Genomic DNA, 18,293 nt, shown 5'->3' on the forward strand with positions numbered 1-18,293 from the left:
GTCCACATATGCACATATGTCCGTCACGGCTCAGTTATAATCTGTTTTTTTTTTTTTAAAAAGGAACCTCCTGAGACACGTAATGATTATTTTTATGTATTTATTTATGAATAAATATAATTATTAATATAGTGTTGATTAAAAAAATACATTTTCCTTATGGCCCTCAATAACACTCTCAAGTTATTTTACTATTATCATTTTTTAAATAGTATTTAACTAATTGCATGCCATTAACATCGATAGATGTCCAATTCATTTAAACTGGAAGGATTAGCATTGAGTTCTGATGTCATAGTGCCATTGATGGCGGTTGACGTTTTTTTATTTAATTTTTTGTAATGAAAATCTGGCGGCACGGTCGCTGTGTGGTTAGCACGTCTGCCTCACAGTTCTGAGATCGAGGGTTCAATCCCGGGCTTCGGCCTTCCTGTGTGAAGTTCGCATGTTCTCCCTGTGCCTGCGTGGGTTTCCTCCGGGAACTCCGGTTTCCTCCCACATCCCAAAATCATGCATGGTAGGCTGATTGAACACTCTAAATCGTCCGTAGGTATGAGTGTGTGCGTGAATGGTTGTATGTCTCCTTGTGCCCTGCAATTGGCTGGCAACCAGTTCAGGGTGTCCCCTGCCTACTGCCCGTAGTTAGCTGGGATAGGCTCCAGCAGCTCCGCGACCCTCATGAGGAAAAGCGGCATGGAAAATGAATGAATGAATAATGAAAATCTTTTCCAAAAGGTTTATCCCAATATCTGTTTAATTTTAAACTCTTTACTGCAATTCTGCACGTTTATTTTCCTAGGTCATCGTTGCCTCTCTTGGCGGAGGCTATTGATATGCTGCCTGATAGCTTTCCATTCTCTGCCCTGCTGAAAAATATGACCACAGCACTTGCCAGTGAATCTCAAGGTAACATTGACTTTCATGTCCTCTCTCAAAATGATCCAACTAACTATAAAAAAAAAAAAAAACCTGCAAATAAATGAGCGTTTTAAATCTTTGCCTTCTTTACACCCTCAGATACTTTCTCCTAACTTTTGCTGCCGTGACAATATTTGCAAACGCTATACAAACTTTAGACACAGCTTCACGGATACAAATGCATAAAACATTTTTTAACACTTCTTTTAATATACACATGCACGTATTTCAACTCCCTCCAAAGATATGATTAAAATAACTCTATTTCTGTTCAGCTGGATTCATTCTTTACCTGACAAGCACTCACCACCTTTTTAACTCTAATTAGCAAAGTAGAGTTCAAACAATGATCTTGTCTGCCTTCGCTAAGCATCTCACCAAACATCTCACCTCTAACTCACATACAAAAGTGAACATCAATGACCTTTCTAATTGGCATCTGGGCTTGTAAGAATGGTTCTTCACATTACAGCAATGAAGTTCACGCTTCCATAGCTTCACATGCACATAATCACACATACACATGCATATTTAATTGGCAAAGTCCTTGAGGGGCTGACCACCATTAAATTAAAGATTGTCGGATTTAGCTCTGATTAAACATTCTTTGCATCTTTTTGGCCCAAAGGGTCTTATTTGTTTTAATTTATTACATCTTCTCACTGACCTCATCTGTAAGCCGATCATTTGCAGCTTGTTTCTTTAAAATGTTTCCCAGCAGCAGCATCACCGGAATGAAACTCCATTGAAATGTTTTTGTGTCACTTTTTGCACTGACAAGACCTGAATTCCAACATTCCCTGTTGTCTGTTTTCTTATCTAATCTTTCTCATGACAAATTTATTTGTGTCTTTTAATCACAGAGAACCTGATACTCTTACACCAGTTCATCCTGACAGCCACTCACCTTCTCCATACCGACTTGGATGATCCGCATTACAAAAAACAATTTGACCAACTTACATCTCAGGTGTTTTTTTTAAATCGTAGCTCATAATGCAGAATCATGTTTGATGAGTTACATTAATGAGTTAACTGGCCACTGCCTTAAGTAGCACTGTAAGAAAAAAAAAAATCTACAGTAAAATACTGGCAGCTATGGTCGCCAAAGTTATACTATTAAAATAACAAACAAAAAACTGGAAAACACTGAAACGTTCATTGCCCAAAATTAATGTCAGAGTACCGTAAATAAACTCTATTTATTATATCTTATATACCATAATTTCTGGACTATAAACAGTCTTTTTTTGCCTACTTTGAAAACTGGGATTTATAGTCCAGTGTGGCTTATTTATGGATTTTTACAGGCTAATGCCATTTGGTGTAAATTTCCCATAATGCAATTTGGACACCAACAGCTTATAGTCCAGTGGAGTTTATTTCTAAACAAATACATATTTCTTGCCAAATTTGGTGGGTGCGTATAGTTGAAAATTACACAATTTACTGTATATACTGGCAGTCCTCGGGTTGCAACGTACTCGATTTACGTGATTTTGTCTTTATGACGCTGAAGTCTCCGCCGCCATTTTGTCTCCAGTCGGTTTTTTGTTGTTGTTGTTTTTTTTTTGGGTGCCTCTTCCCTGCCACCATTGTTGTTCAATCTTCCATCTAGTCTGATCAATATGTATATTCAGTAAATTAAATTAGCCTTATTTGCCTATCAAAAGTCCACGATATTAAATGCCACGAATGCTAACATAGCTATGTAATGCTTTACAATTCTCATAGCAAATCGTTCACACGTAACTCCACAAACTGTAGCTCTAAACTTGATTATAAATGCATACACAAACATATATTAGATAAAACAACTTACAGCCTTGTGTGGACCAAACCAAAGCACAGCTGTCCATTACCCATATCAGACAGTCTGCTCCTCAGTCATATAAGGAGACAGTCTAGCCAGACCCAACACTGGCACCAGAGGGCAATGTATCCTCCATCATTAAACAAAATTCAATACTTTTGGACTTTTTGGATAGTTATTTTGAGTTTTAGGACTACTTAAAGGGTTAATTCCGACTTCCGCAGAAATTCGGGTTACGTCGCCACCGTAGGAACGAAACTCGTAACCTGGGGACTACCTGTACTATACTATACTATATAACTATTAATTTACATTAGACAAGTGTAAAAAGTACATATAATATGTGTAACTGGTTTGATGGTCTGGTGATATCATAATCTTCTGTTTCTTGTTTTTGCCCTTCTCCCGCTGCAGTTTGAAGCCACACTATTACTGTAGCAGTCAGGTGTGCTGACTACTGAGGCAATAGCACAGTCTATCTTCAGCTGCTAGTACTCTCTCAGGGAGTCATTTTTTGTCCAAACCTTCTACACGTACAGCACTCCCTTCAACCGGTCTGCCGTAGCTCAGAAGTTAGCATGTTTGCTTCCCAAGATAACGGTGTGGGTTTGATTTAAGTCACGACTGGAGAGAAGGGACGAGAAAAGATGCAATATGTCACCACCATTAAGACTGGTTACATATAAACGACAGTATACACTGTAGCCTACAAGTTTTCAGTTCACAAAAAAATGAAAATTTATGGTTACCAAAGCACAATACTCTTATTATGTGTATTTTACAAATATTCATTTTTTTACGGTAAAATTCAGGCAACCACAGCTGCCAGTATTTTAGTATGAAGGTATGTTTTTTTGTTTGTTTTTCTAACCATGAGGGTATACAGGCACATCTAATGGAATCCTGTGCAACAACAAGACAATTGCTTAAACAAAAATAAAGATACCCAAATCTGGTTAGTGAGACATAAAAGGACATACCTAATAGAATTTGTTGGCTGGTATGTTTCAGATGTGCATGTTGGAGAGAACTAAGTTTGGTCGTCACCTCTTGGCAGCCGTCTCCCTTGAGCCTGGTCAACTCTGTTCCAGTGTTCTACCAGGCCTAGAGATTTTGTTGCAGCTGTTTCAGGCCAACACAACAGATTTGAGTGACGCCCTTTACCATATATTTATTGGCGACCCCAGTACCTATGGCAAAGACACAGATTGGTACAATTTCTGCTTTTAACTTGTATGATACACATATATCATATATACCGTGGTTGAAACACTTTTGTTTTAGGAAATAAACCTTCAAAATAGTTTTTGTTCAGACAACAGTCATGAGTTCCTTGGCTCAGACTACTTTGTATGAATAACTGTAAATATTAAAAAAAAAAAAAGAAAAAGTAAAGAATATTGATAACTGAACATAAACAGAAAAGAAGTAGCTGATATAACAAGACACAAAAGATACACTCACTGCATTGTTACTCACTTTAGATGGGATAAGTTATTTAACTCATTTCAATGGGGATACCTGTAGTTGAATTATAATTTTTAATAATAAATGTGTATGTGTTTATGTGTGTTTATAGGTCTAACGTGCTTATGCAAAGTCTGAACTTTGACATCAGCAGCTTGAAATCTCTAAACATCAACTTCAAATCTCAAGGTGAATCACTTATGTTTTTCTGAAGTCTTTCATTTGTAACAAATCAATTTCCAATATGAATCATTTGATTAAATGAAACCATACTCTATCAGTATAGGCCTGCAGTATCTTCCACAGCTGTAGTAATACAGTACATTTGTCTGTAAAATGGGCTTTACTTTTTGGATTGTTTTTGTTTTGCATTAAACATATCTTGAATCAGATAAGAACAGAATACGTAGAACAAAATACTCTCAATATTGTCCAGAAATAATCATGAATATGGAAGTATAAATGCTACTTTTCTTTATTTTTCCAGAGGAGGCAACAGTTGGTGAGATGCTGCGGAACGAAAGCGCATTTGTCCAAGATGTACTGAAGCGCACACATTTTGATCCAGTTGCTCTCCAGATTCTAATGCGGACAGTTCTGCCCAACAACAATTTACAGGTGAGCAATGAGGCTCAGAAGAAATAAGTGATTTGTTTTAATGAACTTATTTTCTCATCTACCCTGTTTTTACTTCTCTAATGCATTCAATACAGCTCCTTTCTTGGTTGTTGGAACTACGTCACTGCAAGTCTCCAGAACGTTTGAGCATGATAGAGCAAGATGCACACCTGTTCCAAGCCTTCTGCTCCATGTCCTCTGCAGAGTACTTCACCTTCCCTCTAGTCGTAACTCGGCATCTAAATGTTGAAAAGGTCTTAGTCAGAGTAAGTGTGAATGCTGGCTTTGCTGTACTGTATGAAGAGGTGGGTAGAGTAGCCAAAGAATTTACTCAAGTAAGAGTAGTTTTACTTCTAAATCGTATTAATCAAGTAAAAGTAGTCCTTCAAAAATCTACTGAAGTACAAGTAAAAAGTACGGTGGTGTGAAAAACTATCTGAACCTTTTGGAATTTCTCACATTTCTGCATAAAATCACCATCAAATGTGATCTGATCTTTGTCAAAGTTGCACAGATGTAATAACAGTGTCAGACTTGAACCCCATTGAGATGCTGTGGCATGACCTAAAGACAGCAATTCATGCCAGGCGTCCAAGGAATCTGACTGAACTATAGCAGTTTTCTAGAGAACAATGGGCAAATATTAGTCCTGATCGATGTGCCAGACTGATCTGCAGCTACAGGAAGCGTCAGGTTGAAGTTATTACTGCCAAAGGGTGGGCCACAAAATATTAAAAGTGATGGTTCACTTACTTATTTTTCCCCCTTCTCTAATTGTTTGCATTCTATCCTCATCAAAATATGAAAACGTCGGCATGGTTTTAGTTAAAGCAAACTTTTTTTTCATCGGTGTGATTTTGACAAAGACCAGATCACATTCGATGGTGATTTTATGCTTGCCTGGCTCTGCCAGACTGTTCTCCCTGTATTTTTCAAACACTGAGAGAAAGGTCTGGGAACCAGCCCATTAACGGCCTCTCGAGCAAGTACAAAATCAATCGACAAATCAGATTCGTTTATTTGCGTGATGTGTTCTTAACGAGCAACGTCACTCTTGCGCGTCGAAAGTCGTTTTCACAACAACACAGATGGTGAACGGGAGAGCCGAGAATATGTTCCAATCCACGGTAAAATCAGTTTGAAATTACCAAAAACACATCGACACGAGTCATTGACAACAGTCTGTCTCGCGCTAGCCATGTTGAATAAACTCCGCTCTCTTCGTATGATTACTTCCGCGCGCAAGTCCCTCGTCCTGCCCTCGTCATTTTACTAACGTCACGTCTGCCCGTCGATGATTGGTCCACTCCGCTGTCTGTTGGCTGTGGCTTGCTCCGCCCTGGAAATTGTATCCGCGTGAATGGTGGCCAGACTCAATAGCTGCAGCAGCGGTGAGTCTGGTGTACCAGGCAAATTTTATGCAGAAATGTGAGAAATTCCAAAAGGTTCAGATACTTTTTCATACCACTGTATTTGTTGAAAAGAATACTCAAGTAAAGAGTAACATTGTGAGTTACTGCTTAGAATGTCTGATTTAAAAAAAAAATAATAGCCTTTTTTTTTTTTTTTTTTTTTTTTTTTTTTTTCAAAAAAAGTCATTGAATTCAGACCAGAACAACACTGAAACATCACCCGTCCAAAGAGCTTGAGCACCTTTAATTGATATAATAGAGGCATGTGGTTATTGTTGCAACATGTTATTGGTGAAACAGTCCGCCACTGTCGGCACCTCTGGCAAAAAAAAGTAAAATTATTGCGTGGTAAAACTACTCTAAGAAGTACATTTTTCTAAAAATTTACTCAAGTACATAACAGAGTAAATGTAACACGTTACTCCCCACCTCTGACTGTATTTTAAAAGAAGTAATGGTTCGCTCTTATCAGTTTTTATATAGATTTTATGCTAATGGTTGTGTTCATTTTCTTTTACATGTGCTTGAACAGAAAGCAGATAGGTCACCAATTTTTTACAGGGTGACGCAAAATCCCAACAAGTTTACATACATATTATTTCAAAAATTACACTTAACCTTTTCAGTACCACTGACGATGATCTTGCTCTTTTTGTCTTTTTGCGGATAATTTAGATTACTGCATTGTATTACCAGTAATTAGATATATTTGAACGAAGCGTTGGCAGCGAATGTTCATTCACTGCTACCCTCCTGGTTCAAATGGATTGGACGTCTAGTCCCGTCAATGGTTATTTATTTACAGTACAATATTTTTCCTCTATGTGGAAAATTGGCACATTATTCATTTGCATCTATTGCATTTATTATTTCAATTGAAGGCTCTAAATTTTACATAGCAGTAGGTGGGAATGGTTGTTTGTCGTATATGGCCCCTGTGATTAACTGGTGACTAGGCAACGGTACCCCTCCTTTCACCCCTCCTTTCAACCTAAGTCAGCTGGAATAGGTCTGCGACCCTGAACAAGATGAGCAGTTTTGAAAAGAGATGTGGGTTATATTTTTCTGTGTAAGAGCCATTTTCCCGTGGCCAACATTTTGCTTTTGTGCTCAGCAAGACACAGTCCATCTACCGTAACACTCATTTTTTACCAACATGATTCAATATTGGATGAAAATAGGAAATTCAGGTTTGGAAATTGTACCAAACTGAGCCAAACACTGATAGTAAACAATGTAATAACTGATTAGTTTTTAAATTATGTTTTAAAGTATGGCATCACAGTCCCGCTTGACAAAATTTTATATCTCTTATATTAGAACATCAATCTTTATCATGTGTAAATTGCCCTGATTGGTAAAATGCACGTGGTATTGGATTAAGATAATTGATGCTAATCCTAATAATAATTAAACAGATGGCTCAAATTAAAATGGGTATATTTTCAGTTCACTAAACTATAAACAAGCTCATCCCTTAATAGTACTTGTAGTACAATAGATCATAGACTTCATAATATATTGACAGTGCGCGGGGTTGATTAATCGGGGGCGTATCTCCGTCAAAGCTGACCGAGTGGAAACACAAAGAGCTTTTTCCGTTGAAAATTCTTGTGAATAAATGCTTGAATCCTTGAATTCTTTTTAGGTATGGACATAAAACAGATTTGATTCTTGTTTAAAAGCAAAAAACTGGGCAGTTAGCAGTTATTTTACGTAAATATGTCGAATGTGCTGTTAGTCTGTAAACCACTGTGGCGCCGCCTTATCACCACAAAGAGATTTTTACGTTGAAAATTCTTTTGAATAAATACGTAAATCCCTGAATTCTTTATAGATATGAACGTAAAACGGTCTCAATTCTTGGTTAAAAGCAAAAATTTATTTATTTTTAAATTTATTTTACATAAATATTGTAAATCATAACGCCAATGCCGTAGCGGTTAATTTCTCCCATTAATTTTTTTTCACAATATTTGAAAATACATGCATGGTACGAAAAATATGATAATTACCTTGAATCCTCGAACAAAACACTCCTGAGACAATCCTTCCTGTTTGTATACGGTACAGCTTTCGTACTTTTTCAACCTACAGTAAATCTGGCGTTGGATCGTTGTGTTTGAGAATAGCTACGACCGACTTTGACTGACTGAAGCAGAATGTGAAACGGCCCCCTATTGGAAGGCATGGTGCAGTGTTTGGGGAATGTGTCCTGTCAATATCAAATGAACTTCTTGTGTAGTTTTAAACTCATACCCACAACCTGAAATGGTATACACTTATTTATGATGCTTTTACGTGACAAAGAATGATCAGCTTTTTTATTTCATTATAACGTTTACCCCAGCCTGTATATTTGTTCTATATGTAAATTTAAATAAATAATAAATTTAAATATTATATATATATTTAAGAACTTAAATGCACACGTGTGTAATTGCGTTGGGTTTTTAAAAAACATTTCCTGATTTTTTTTTAGCAGCCCATTTGGGTGAACTGGTTGTGACTTATCATTTCTTAGTTTGTCACACTGAACTGAATTGGAACTTGGCATTTACACGTTCATCCAGGCCTTTCAGTTATTATCATTTTTATTATTTCTTTTATCTTTCATGGCACTTAACTGACAGAAAGAACACATATTTGAAGTACAAAGAGCAAGTAAAAGTGTCACACTTTTCAAAAGAAACTGGGTGAAATCACATCAAATGAGCATTTGTAAGGTTTTGGAAAATTCATGCCTTTTTGTCATGAAGATCGAGTCTTATTTTTCATTCACTTTCATGAATATGTAACCAAAGATTGAAGCATTCTCCAACACAGGGTAGCTAATGTGTAAAAGGTCATTTTTAGAGCAGAGCTTACAAAGAAATTATTATTAAGTAATATTTTACGAATCCATTAAAAGTAGATGTGCTTGATTTCCCTGTTGTGTAAAGAGAATGTAGCATAGGAACAGAAATGTGGTACTGCTCTGAAATGTTGGCTCTTTGCTTTCAGGTGCTGTTTTCAGATGAAATTTGGGACTTGATGGGATTTATGCTTCAGATTGCCAACCATCTAGTCAAAATAATGGATGAAATCCTTCCTGCAATTGATCATCTGCAGAGTTTCATGCTTTCCATTGAAGAACTCAACCATATGGCCCAACATGACTTTTACTTGGTGTGTAGAATATACTTTTAAAAGCATGTTCTCAACCTGTTTGTGGATTTTTCATGAACGACACTTTATTTCTACCCAGGCTACAAGACGAATGCGGTCCAGACTCTCTACCCGACCATCATTTGTCACCATATCTCAAGCAATGTGCAGTCACGGTATCATACCTTTCTTCGGAATTAGCAAATTTCCCACCATATTTGAGCCCAGAAAATTCCCCGTTAACAGCCCTGAGAGAGAGGAGGTGATTGAAAGGTTCAAGATTCCACGAGATGCAAGTATGTTGTTTTGGGAAATTTCATTATAAATGCATTCATGTGGTCTTAATGGGAAGAGCAATATTATGCCTAATATCCCCACCCCTTTTTTATAGGCCCCTACTGTATGAACATGTACCTAGATATGGTCAGCACTACAGGGGGAGCCATTTCATGGGCGTTCCTCAAACCAATGCTGATGGGGAAGATCCTCTACACACCTGACACACCTATTACCAGGGCTATTATGGAGAAGGTATACAATAGCGTCATCATTGTGTTTTTTGGGTAAGATAGCTGTGATAGTCTGATATCAGCTTGGTAACAACCTTAAAGCACTTCTTTTGGATTGCAATATTTTATGGCGCAAGTAACTATTTTTGGTAAATAAAAAGAAAAAAAAAGGCAACCACATCACACAAACAATTTTGAAATGAATCAAAACAGAAATACGCTCCAGTTATGGCTCCCAGAGTTGATTTATATGTGTATATACAGTGAAGAAAATAAGTATATGAACACCTTGCTATTTTGCAAGTTCTCCCAATTAGAAATTATGGAGTGGTCTGAAATTTTTATTGTAGGTGCATGTCCATTGTGAGACAGGTAATCTAAAGAAGGAAAATCCAGAAATCACAATGCATGATATTTTTAACGATTTATTTGTGAGATACAGTTGCAAAAAGTATTTGAACATCTGTCTATACGATTGATTTCTGACTGTGAAAGACCTGTTAGTCTGCCTATTAAATGTCCACCTCCACGTCATGTAGTGCCCTGAACCAGATGCTCCTGTTTGAGGTCGTTAGCACCTGTCCATCCTATACGATCAGTAAGACTCAAAGTTGTAACATGGCCAAGACCAAAGAGCTGTCCAAAAACATCATAGACAAAATTGTACACATCCAAAATGCTGAAAAAGGCTATGGAGCATTTTCCAAGCAGCTTGGTGAAAAAAGGTCCATTGTTGGAGCAATCATTTGAAAATGGAAGAAGCTAAACATGACAATCTCAATCAGAGTGGAGCCCCCATATAAGATATCACCTCATGGGGTCTCAATGATCCTAAGAAAGGTGAGGAAGCAGCTCAGAACTACACGGCAGGAGTTGGTCAATAATTTGAAAACAGCTGGGACCACTGTTTCCAAGGTTACTGATGGTAATACACTAAGACGTCATGGTTTGAAATCATGCATGGCACAGAAGGTTCCTCTGCTTAAAACAGCACATGTCAAGGCCGTCTTAAGTTTGCATATGACCATTTGGATGATACAGAGGAGTCATGAGAGCAAATGTTGTTTTCAAATGAGACCGAAGAAGAACTTTTTGGTCATAATTCCACCAACTATGTTTGGAGGAAAAAGAATGATGAATACTATGCCAAGAACACCATCCCTACGGTGAAGCATGGGGTTGGTAGCATCATGCTTAGGGGGTTATTTTTCTGCACATGGGACAGGACGAGTGCACTGTATTAAAGAAAGGATGCCTGGGGCCCTGTATTGTGAGATTTTGCGGAACAACCTCCTTCCCTCAGTCAGAGCATTGAAGATGGGTTGTGGCTGGGTCTTCCAACATGACAATGACCCAAAGCACACAGCCAGGAAATCCAAGGAGTGGCTCCATAAGAAGTCTCCAGACCTAAGCCCAATAGAAAACCTTTGGAGGGAGCTCAAACTCTGTAATTGCAAACAAAGGCTAATGTACCAAATATTAACATTAGTTTTCTCAGGTCTTCAAATACTTATTTGCAGCTGTATCACACAAATAAATCGTTAAAAAAACGATACATTGTGATTTCTGGATGTTTCTTTTTAGATTATCTCTCTCACAATGGACATGCAGCTACGATGAAAATTTCAGAACCCTCCATGATTTCTAAGTAGGAGAACTTGCAAAATAGCAGGGCGTTCAAATACTTATTTTCTTCACTGTTACATATATATATTTAATTTTCATAGTATTAAACCCATTACCTGCCATTGACAACAATTTACTTTCAATTCATTTGTACTGGAAGGAATGGCAGGTAATGCCCATGTTTTAGTGCCATTGACAGAAATAGACATCCAATCCATTTTGACTGGGAGGGGCGAATGAACAAAAATTCATTGACCCGTTCCGGTCAAAATGGATTGGACATCTAGCGCAGTCAGTGGCTGCCAATGAGTCAAACGAATGGATTATAAAGGGTAAAAACTAGAGTTGTCCGATAATGACTTTTGAACCGATAACCCGATATTGTCTGAGTCCAAAAACCCAATACCGATATCAAACTGATACGGTACATGTGATTGTAGACTTAACATATTATTGCTAATTGTATTGTGATGCCCCACTGGATTCTTTAATAATGATAATGCTCACATGACAAATCCCAAGCATTTTAGTTTGTATACATCTAATGGTCAATAAGCATATATGCTGTGACCAGCCCTTATATAAGGCTTCTTCGTTCACTTTGAAGACAACATGCATTTTGGCCGAAAGCCAATAATGAAAAACCTATGTAGATATTATGTGATACAATTCTATAATTCTTTCAGGACAACTCTAGTAAAAACAATGGACAACAGTATTCATATTGTCGTTATTCAAAATTAATAAATAATAAATAATAAAAATCTAGAAGTCTAAATCACACAAGGCAAAAAATATGACGGGTAGATGATTAGATTGACAGTAACCTTCTAAAGCGTCAGTAGCGGTATTACTTTCTGTTGACTGCAAGTCATGTTCAGTGTTGTTAAATTAAATGTTAAGCAGGCAGAAAAAAATCAATGCCACCATATTTTAATGCTGAGCAGACAAAAAAAAAAGGTTCATCGTTGTGTAAATACAAATACAAATACAAAGGCTTCTCACACAGAGGCTAATCAACTTAATCATGTTTTTTTGACACAGTAATAAAAAAATATATTTTTTGTCTAGGCCAATACTACCCTGCAAGAGTTTAGCAACTTGAGGAGGCATTCTAATGAATGGATGAAATCCTCAAATTTCATCATGAAATCTGCCAATGTGCTGGACAAGACTGTGCCACTGCTGAAGGTATAAAATTATCAGGACCGCATTCTACCCGAATATTCTTCACTGGTTCATGGCGGATTTTCAAAAGCTGTTTCTTGATTGTTTTTCCCAGAATTCCTTGTCCAATGCATTTGTGAAGAATTTTATTGAGATGCAGACAAACATTGATGTTGACAAAATGACAGCGACGCTCAACAACTTTTGTGAGTGACCCAATCTCGCTTATTGTCAAAATTAGGAAAGGGAACTTTAACTAATGTAATGTTGTTAATTATAGGAATGTTTGACTTTATTTAGAATTCATTATCTGAATGAATGAATTAATCTCTATTGCACAATTATGCATAATCAGATACATTTCAGTATAAGTGATATTTATTTTTAATTTATTGACAGAAATGTGAAAATGAACTGTCAATCACACTTATGGATGTGAGTAATGTATAGTTCTGACGTTTAGGCACATTTAAAATCCTTTGCTTTCCCAAAAATGGACAGTGTGCCTTATAATGCAGTGTGCTTATTGTATGAATTTTGGTTGTGCTTAATGAATATATAGCCTATTTTACTTGTAGAATACCAGCTATTGTAATCTGATGACTCATTGCAGTTTACAGAGTTACAATAGAACATTTATGTATTAAAAAATAAAAAATAAAAGTAAAGTAGTTTAAAATAAAGCAGTTTAATTAGGTTTGTAATTTGCTTTAAACATATTCATTTAGGTAGAACAAAAATAAAACAATGAATACATTAATAAATAAAAATAATATTTTTAAATAGAACAAAAAATAACTAATGCAGTTTATTGATGAAGTAACGTGCCTTATAATGTCATTGATGGTTCCCTTTATAATCTAGTGCACCTTATTGTCTCAAAAATACATTTGGTGGCCCTGTTAAAATTTGTTATCTACAACAATGACCATTAAATATATTTGTGTTGATTGGAGTTGTTGACAACTCAATACTTACTGGCCATTTTAAAATAATAGTGACACCAAAGGGTTTCTTTGAAAAGACAATCTGTCAGTTTGACTTAAATGTTTGGCCAAATTTTCTCTTAATTCTCTATGCTGTCTGTTCCATGGTTGTTGATTTTTAATAATTAAAAGTTGAACTTTATGAATAAGGCATCCTCAACTCCCATATGGTACTAAGTAAATCAAAATCTTTTTATTTTTTATCTATTTATTTATTTTTTAAATTGCCAATTAATTAAAATTTTAATTGTCTTGTAAGTGCAATTTTTTTGGCTTCATTTGTTTGCCTTTTCAAATAAATTACATTCATTTACTTCAGCTCCACATGGTGCTATTAAATAACTTTTTTATTTTGGAGCACTAAGAGTACTAGTATAATTTTTAATTGTTCTTTTTCTATTTTTTTTTATTTTTTTTTAAATTAATATTATTATTTTTTTTAAATTTGTCACAGCAAACATGACATTGATGTTGGAGAAGAACAAACACATAATGGATCAGATCACTGTCTTGTCCTCCCTGATGGTTAACATCTCATCTTGTATAAAATTCGATCGGTACCGGGGTTACCAATCTGCTGAACAGCTTGACGCCGACGCTCAAGAACTCGCCAAGGACCGCGATCTCTATGGAAGTGAGTTGGTGTTATAGCAACTGTTTTTCATCCTTCTGCTGTGAATTTTAAAACTAGTCAGACACTACAATAATAGAAGTCCAATCAATTTGAACTGGGAGGGTTAACAACTTCGTTATCAGCCAACAATCCTAATTCAAATGGATTGGACATCTGTTGCCGTCAATGGCAGCCAATGAGTTGAGCAGGAAAGGAAAGTGCTCAAAATCTATTAGACCAGTGGTCCCCAACCATCGGGCTGCGGACCGGTACCCTTCCGTGGCGCATTTGCTACCAGGCCGCAGAGAAATTAATAATTTATTAACGACTGCAATCTGGCCTGTGGCTTTTGACACATCAATATTCTTGTCTACTCTATAGACTAATCAGAGTAAAGATTTCTATAGGTCTCCATCTAGTGGTTGGCCGCAATTACTAGGGTGTTCGCACACCTATAGCAGCCCAGCGCGAGTCAATGTAAACAGTAACTTTAGCTGCTGTTGGATGGTGTCTTCGGACATTTTTTTTACGGGAAAGGCCACCTGCTGAGCCAGAAGAGGAGCCTACAAACAAGTCCATTCTGCAGAATATATGGCTAAAAGCTAGCAAACAAGGCAACAAAAGCGAATTCACTGAGAGCATCATACCTCATGTCGAACCGTATTGTTAAAGCTAAGAAACCTTTCACGATTAGAGAAGAACTCATTATGTTTGCGACCACAGATATTTGCCGACAAGTTTTAGGAGAGGCCGCTGTTATGAAAAGGTTGATTCAGTGTATGGTGAGTGACATTTTCCCTGCACTTAATATACGTTTTTAGCCTCGACGTTTTATTTTATATTTACTGTCATTTTCTGCCACACATTGCTGGTCCGTGAAAAAAAGGCCCACATTACACCGGCCCGTGGTGCAAAAAAGGTTGGGGGCCACTGTATTATACAATGTCCAGCAAATAGAATTTTGTTATACTCCAATTTATAAGCTAGATGAAACAGTAGATCCAGTACAATACATAGTATTTGCAAGGACTGCACAATTATTCAATGTAAATTCAAGCTTTTTGTGTTGGATATAAGCCACCATGTATTTTGTTGGAAGGACCTTCTTATCATATGTTTAGCAATCGTTTGATCTGTAATGGCAATGTCTCATTTGTCTTCAAGGTGTGATTTTCAAGCTCCCCAATGACCACTCCTCTTCCCTGCCACCTAAAGTTAGCTACACAATCCGCATGCATCTGGACAACGTCATGCGGACAGACCGTGCCCGCAGCCCATACTTTGTGAAGGACACCCACATATCTGCTGGGAAAACCATGCGGTACAACCGGGCCTTTGTGTATCTGCAGGAGAACATTGACCGGGCAATTATTGAGATGCAAGCGGGAAAAGTCACAGATATTGCTGTGCAGCTTCAACCTTTTCCGTATCCATGCTATCTTCGTGATAAGTGAGTTCACTTAATAATCCAATAGACACACTTCTAAAGCTTGAAAAAAAAAAATCTTCCTAGATTACCATAATATATTCCAATACAGTTTTCCATATAGCATACATTCAGTTTAGTTTGAGTGCTCTTATAGAGAAATGAAAGGATGCACATTGTCTCAGGGGTGAAATCCAGGCATTGATGTGGAATAATGCAAACTCTCTCATTATTTATCTGCCACTTGGGACTGTCAGTAAGTAGTCAGTCACTTGCAAGTCTCACATCATAATTGGCTCTGAAAAGGGTGCATGAATATTTACTAGGAAAGTGTGTATGCTTCCCAAACTGCACATGTCTGAAATGTACAGTCTAACCAATCTGACAGTCGGAAGTTGTACGTTAACATTTCACGAACACGCAACATAGTTTCTGGTTACTGAGCACAACAACAGTTTTTGCTCACTCTCCAGGGCTTTTAAAGACAATGCTGATAATTCACATCTGCTGTAATGTCAGATCAGTGTATCTGACAGGCTGCCTTCAACCTGACTAGTTGATAGTGTGATTTATTACTCGGAGTACAATATCTGACAAAATAGATGCAGCATTATATTATCACGTTTGCAACCATTGAGACTGAACAGAATAGAATACAATAGAATAGAATGGAATAGTTATTTTAACATTTACAATGAAATTAAAGTGCCAACCCAGTTAGCGCAAAAAACATTCAAGGAGTTAAGTTTTGGAAGACAAATATTGGCATCTTTTTATCCTCTTTTTAAGAACTTCTCATGATTTGTTGAGTTTTTTTTTTGTGTTTGTTTGTTTGTTTGTTTGTTTTTAATTTATCAGGTACCTTGAGGCTATCACCATCGTCTTCCCACTCATGCTGATGTTAGCTTGGATTCTTTTTGTGGCTGACTTTGTCAAGAAATTAGTTCATGAAAGAGAGCTGGGGCTGCATCAGGTAAGGGTTAATTTTTCACTTTTTTGTTGAGAGTCGTTTAGAAGGAAAAAAAGAGTGTGATCTCTTACGTTTTATTTTCTCATATTACGCTTCAAGTGATGATAGCTAACTCTACACGCAGTAAGCACTCACATCCATAGCTTGAGGGTTGTAAAGGATGGTAGGGATAGATTAATTTGAGAGGGTGGGGCTTAAAGTATAATTCATAACATGTGTTATTTATTTTGTGTTTATTTTTCAGGAACCCCAGTAAGCATCATGGAGTGGAGGAAGTTGGAACGCGCTTTCGCTGTTGAGGCATTTTTTTTCAAGCGAGCAATAAAGTCACGTGGATGAAGTTCCTCCACCATAGCTAATTGGTAGGGATGAAATTTCAGTTCTTCATGGAGGATTCGTCTCACAGAACGAGCAGACAACCCAAGGGTAGATGCGTGTTTGCGGGCTGACCGTCAGGGAGATCTCAAAACAGATTGTCTCACCGCCTCAGTGTTTTGGGGTGACCTTGCTGTTCGTGGGAAGCCAGGTTTCTTTTTCTTGACATCACCTGTTTCCCTGAAGTTGTTTACCCATGAAACAATCGACTGCCGGCCAGGAATGCGAGCACTGGGGGCAATATTAAAATGTCTACAGAATGCACGTTGCCTTACGACGATTGAGGGACCGCTTGAAAAAAACACCTCAACAGCGAAAGCGTGTTCCAACTTCGTCCACTCCATGATGCTGACTGGGGTTCTTGAAAAATAAAAAAATAAAATAAGGCACGTAAAGAGCCAAACTTAAAGCCCCACCCTCTCAAATAAGTCCATCCCTACCATCTTCAGAGCAACCATCGCTTCAGGGCACCAAATTTAAATAAGCAAGTTGCTCTGCCCCACCCTGTACTGGAATCATGCTGTGCTTTTTACTAGTGAAAGCGCAGCACAACGATAATACTGTATAATTAATGTAATTTTCTTTTCTCTCTTAGTATATGAAAATGATGGGTGTTAATCCATTCAGCCACTTCCTCGCCTGGTTCTTGGAGTGTGCTGCTTACCTGATCGCGACAATCATCATCATGACACTGATTCTCAAGCATGGCGGCATCCTCTCGCACAGCAATGGCTTCCTCTTGTTCTTGTACTTAAGCGACTATGGCTTGACCATCCTAGCCTTCAGTTACATGATCAGCTCCTTCTTCGACAAGACCTACATTGCTGGTTTAAGCGGCAGTCTCCTTTACATTATCTGCTTCTTCCCATATATTGTGGTATTGGCAGTGGAGTCCAGTCTCAACATTTTCCAAAAGAGTGCACTGGTAAGGGATTTCCATTATTTTTATTTTTTTTAAACACTAATTTACAAAATTCCATACAACCATGAGTACCCACAATTAAACAACTTTCCATATTGTCACTATTATAGAAAAGGTGTACTGTGGACTAACAAAGATTTGACAGATATTTCCAGATTTTTTTTTTTTTTTCCCCAGTTCTGGATTATTTACAAGTGTCTCATTTTTCCACAGAGTCTATTTTCTCCATGCTGTTTCAGTTATGCTAGTCAGTATATCTCTCTCTATGAGTCTATGGATGAAGGTATGAAATTTTCACCTGAATCAGAAAATGATTTAGTAGAC

The 18,293-nt window shown here is 37.3% G+C and overlaps 1 protein-coding gene across 2 annotated transcripts in view; it reads left to right on the forward strand.

Moving 5' to 3' along the window:
* Positions 1-18,293, forward strand: part of LOC130927417 (glucosylceramide transporter ABCA12-like) — a 105,085-nt gene that overhangs the window by 42,768 nt on the left and 44,024 nt on the right. For both annotated transcript variants that reach the window (XM_057853228.1, XM_057853229.1), the window contains exons 28-43: positions 800-906; positions 1,782-1,888; positions 3,743-3,942; positions 4,311-4,387; positions 4,686-4,816; positions 4,912-5,082; positions 9,232-9,396; positions 9,476-9,671; positions 9,767-9,906; positions 12,582-12,701; positions 12,793-12,883; positions 14,118-14,297; positions 15,441-15,726; positions 16,561-16,675; positions 17,643-17,972; positions 18,183-18,252. In XM_057853228.1, coding sequence (XP_057709211.1) covers positions 800-906; positions 1,782-1,888; positions 3,743-3,942; positions 4,311-4,387; positions 4,686-4,816; positions 4,912-5,082; positions 9,232-9,396; positions 9,476-9,671; positions 9,767-9,906; positions 12,582-12,701; positions 12,793-12,883; positions 14,118-14,297; positions 15,441-15,726; positions 16,561-16,675; positions 17,643-17,972; positions 18,183-18,252 — 2,486 coding nt within the window. The remainder of the gene's footprint in view (positions 1-799; positions 907-1,781; positions 1,889-3,742; positions 3,943-4,310; positions 4,388-4,685; positions 4,817-4,911; positions 5,083-9,231; positions 9,397-9,475; positions 9,672-9,766; positions 9,907-12,581; positions 12,702-12,792; positions 12,884-14,117; positions 14,298-15,440; positions 15,727-16,560; positions 16,676-17,642; positions 17,973-18,182; positions 18,253-18,293) is intronic.

Source organism: Corythoichthys intestinalis, chromosome 12, assembly GCF_030265065.1.
Source record: "Corythoichthys intestinalis isolate RoL2023-P3 chromosome 12, ASM3026506v1, whole genome shotgun sequence".
Lineage (NCBI taxonomy): Eukaryota > Metazoa > Chordata > Actinopteri > Syngnathiformes > Syngnathidae > Corythoichthys > Corythoichthys intestinalis.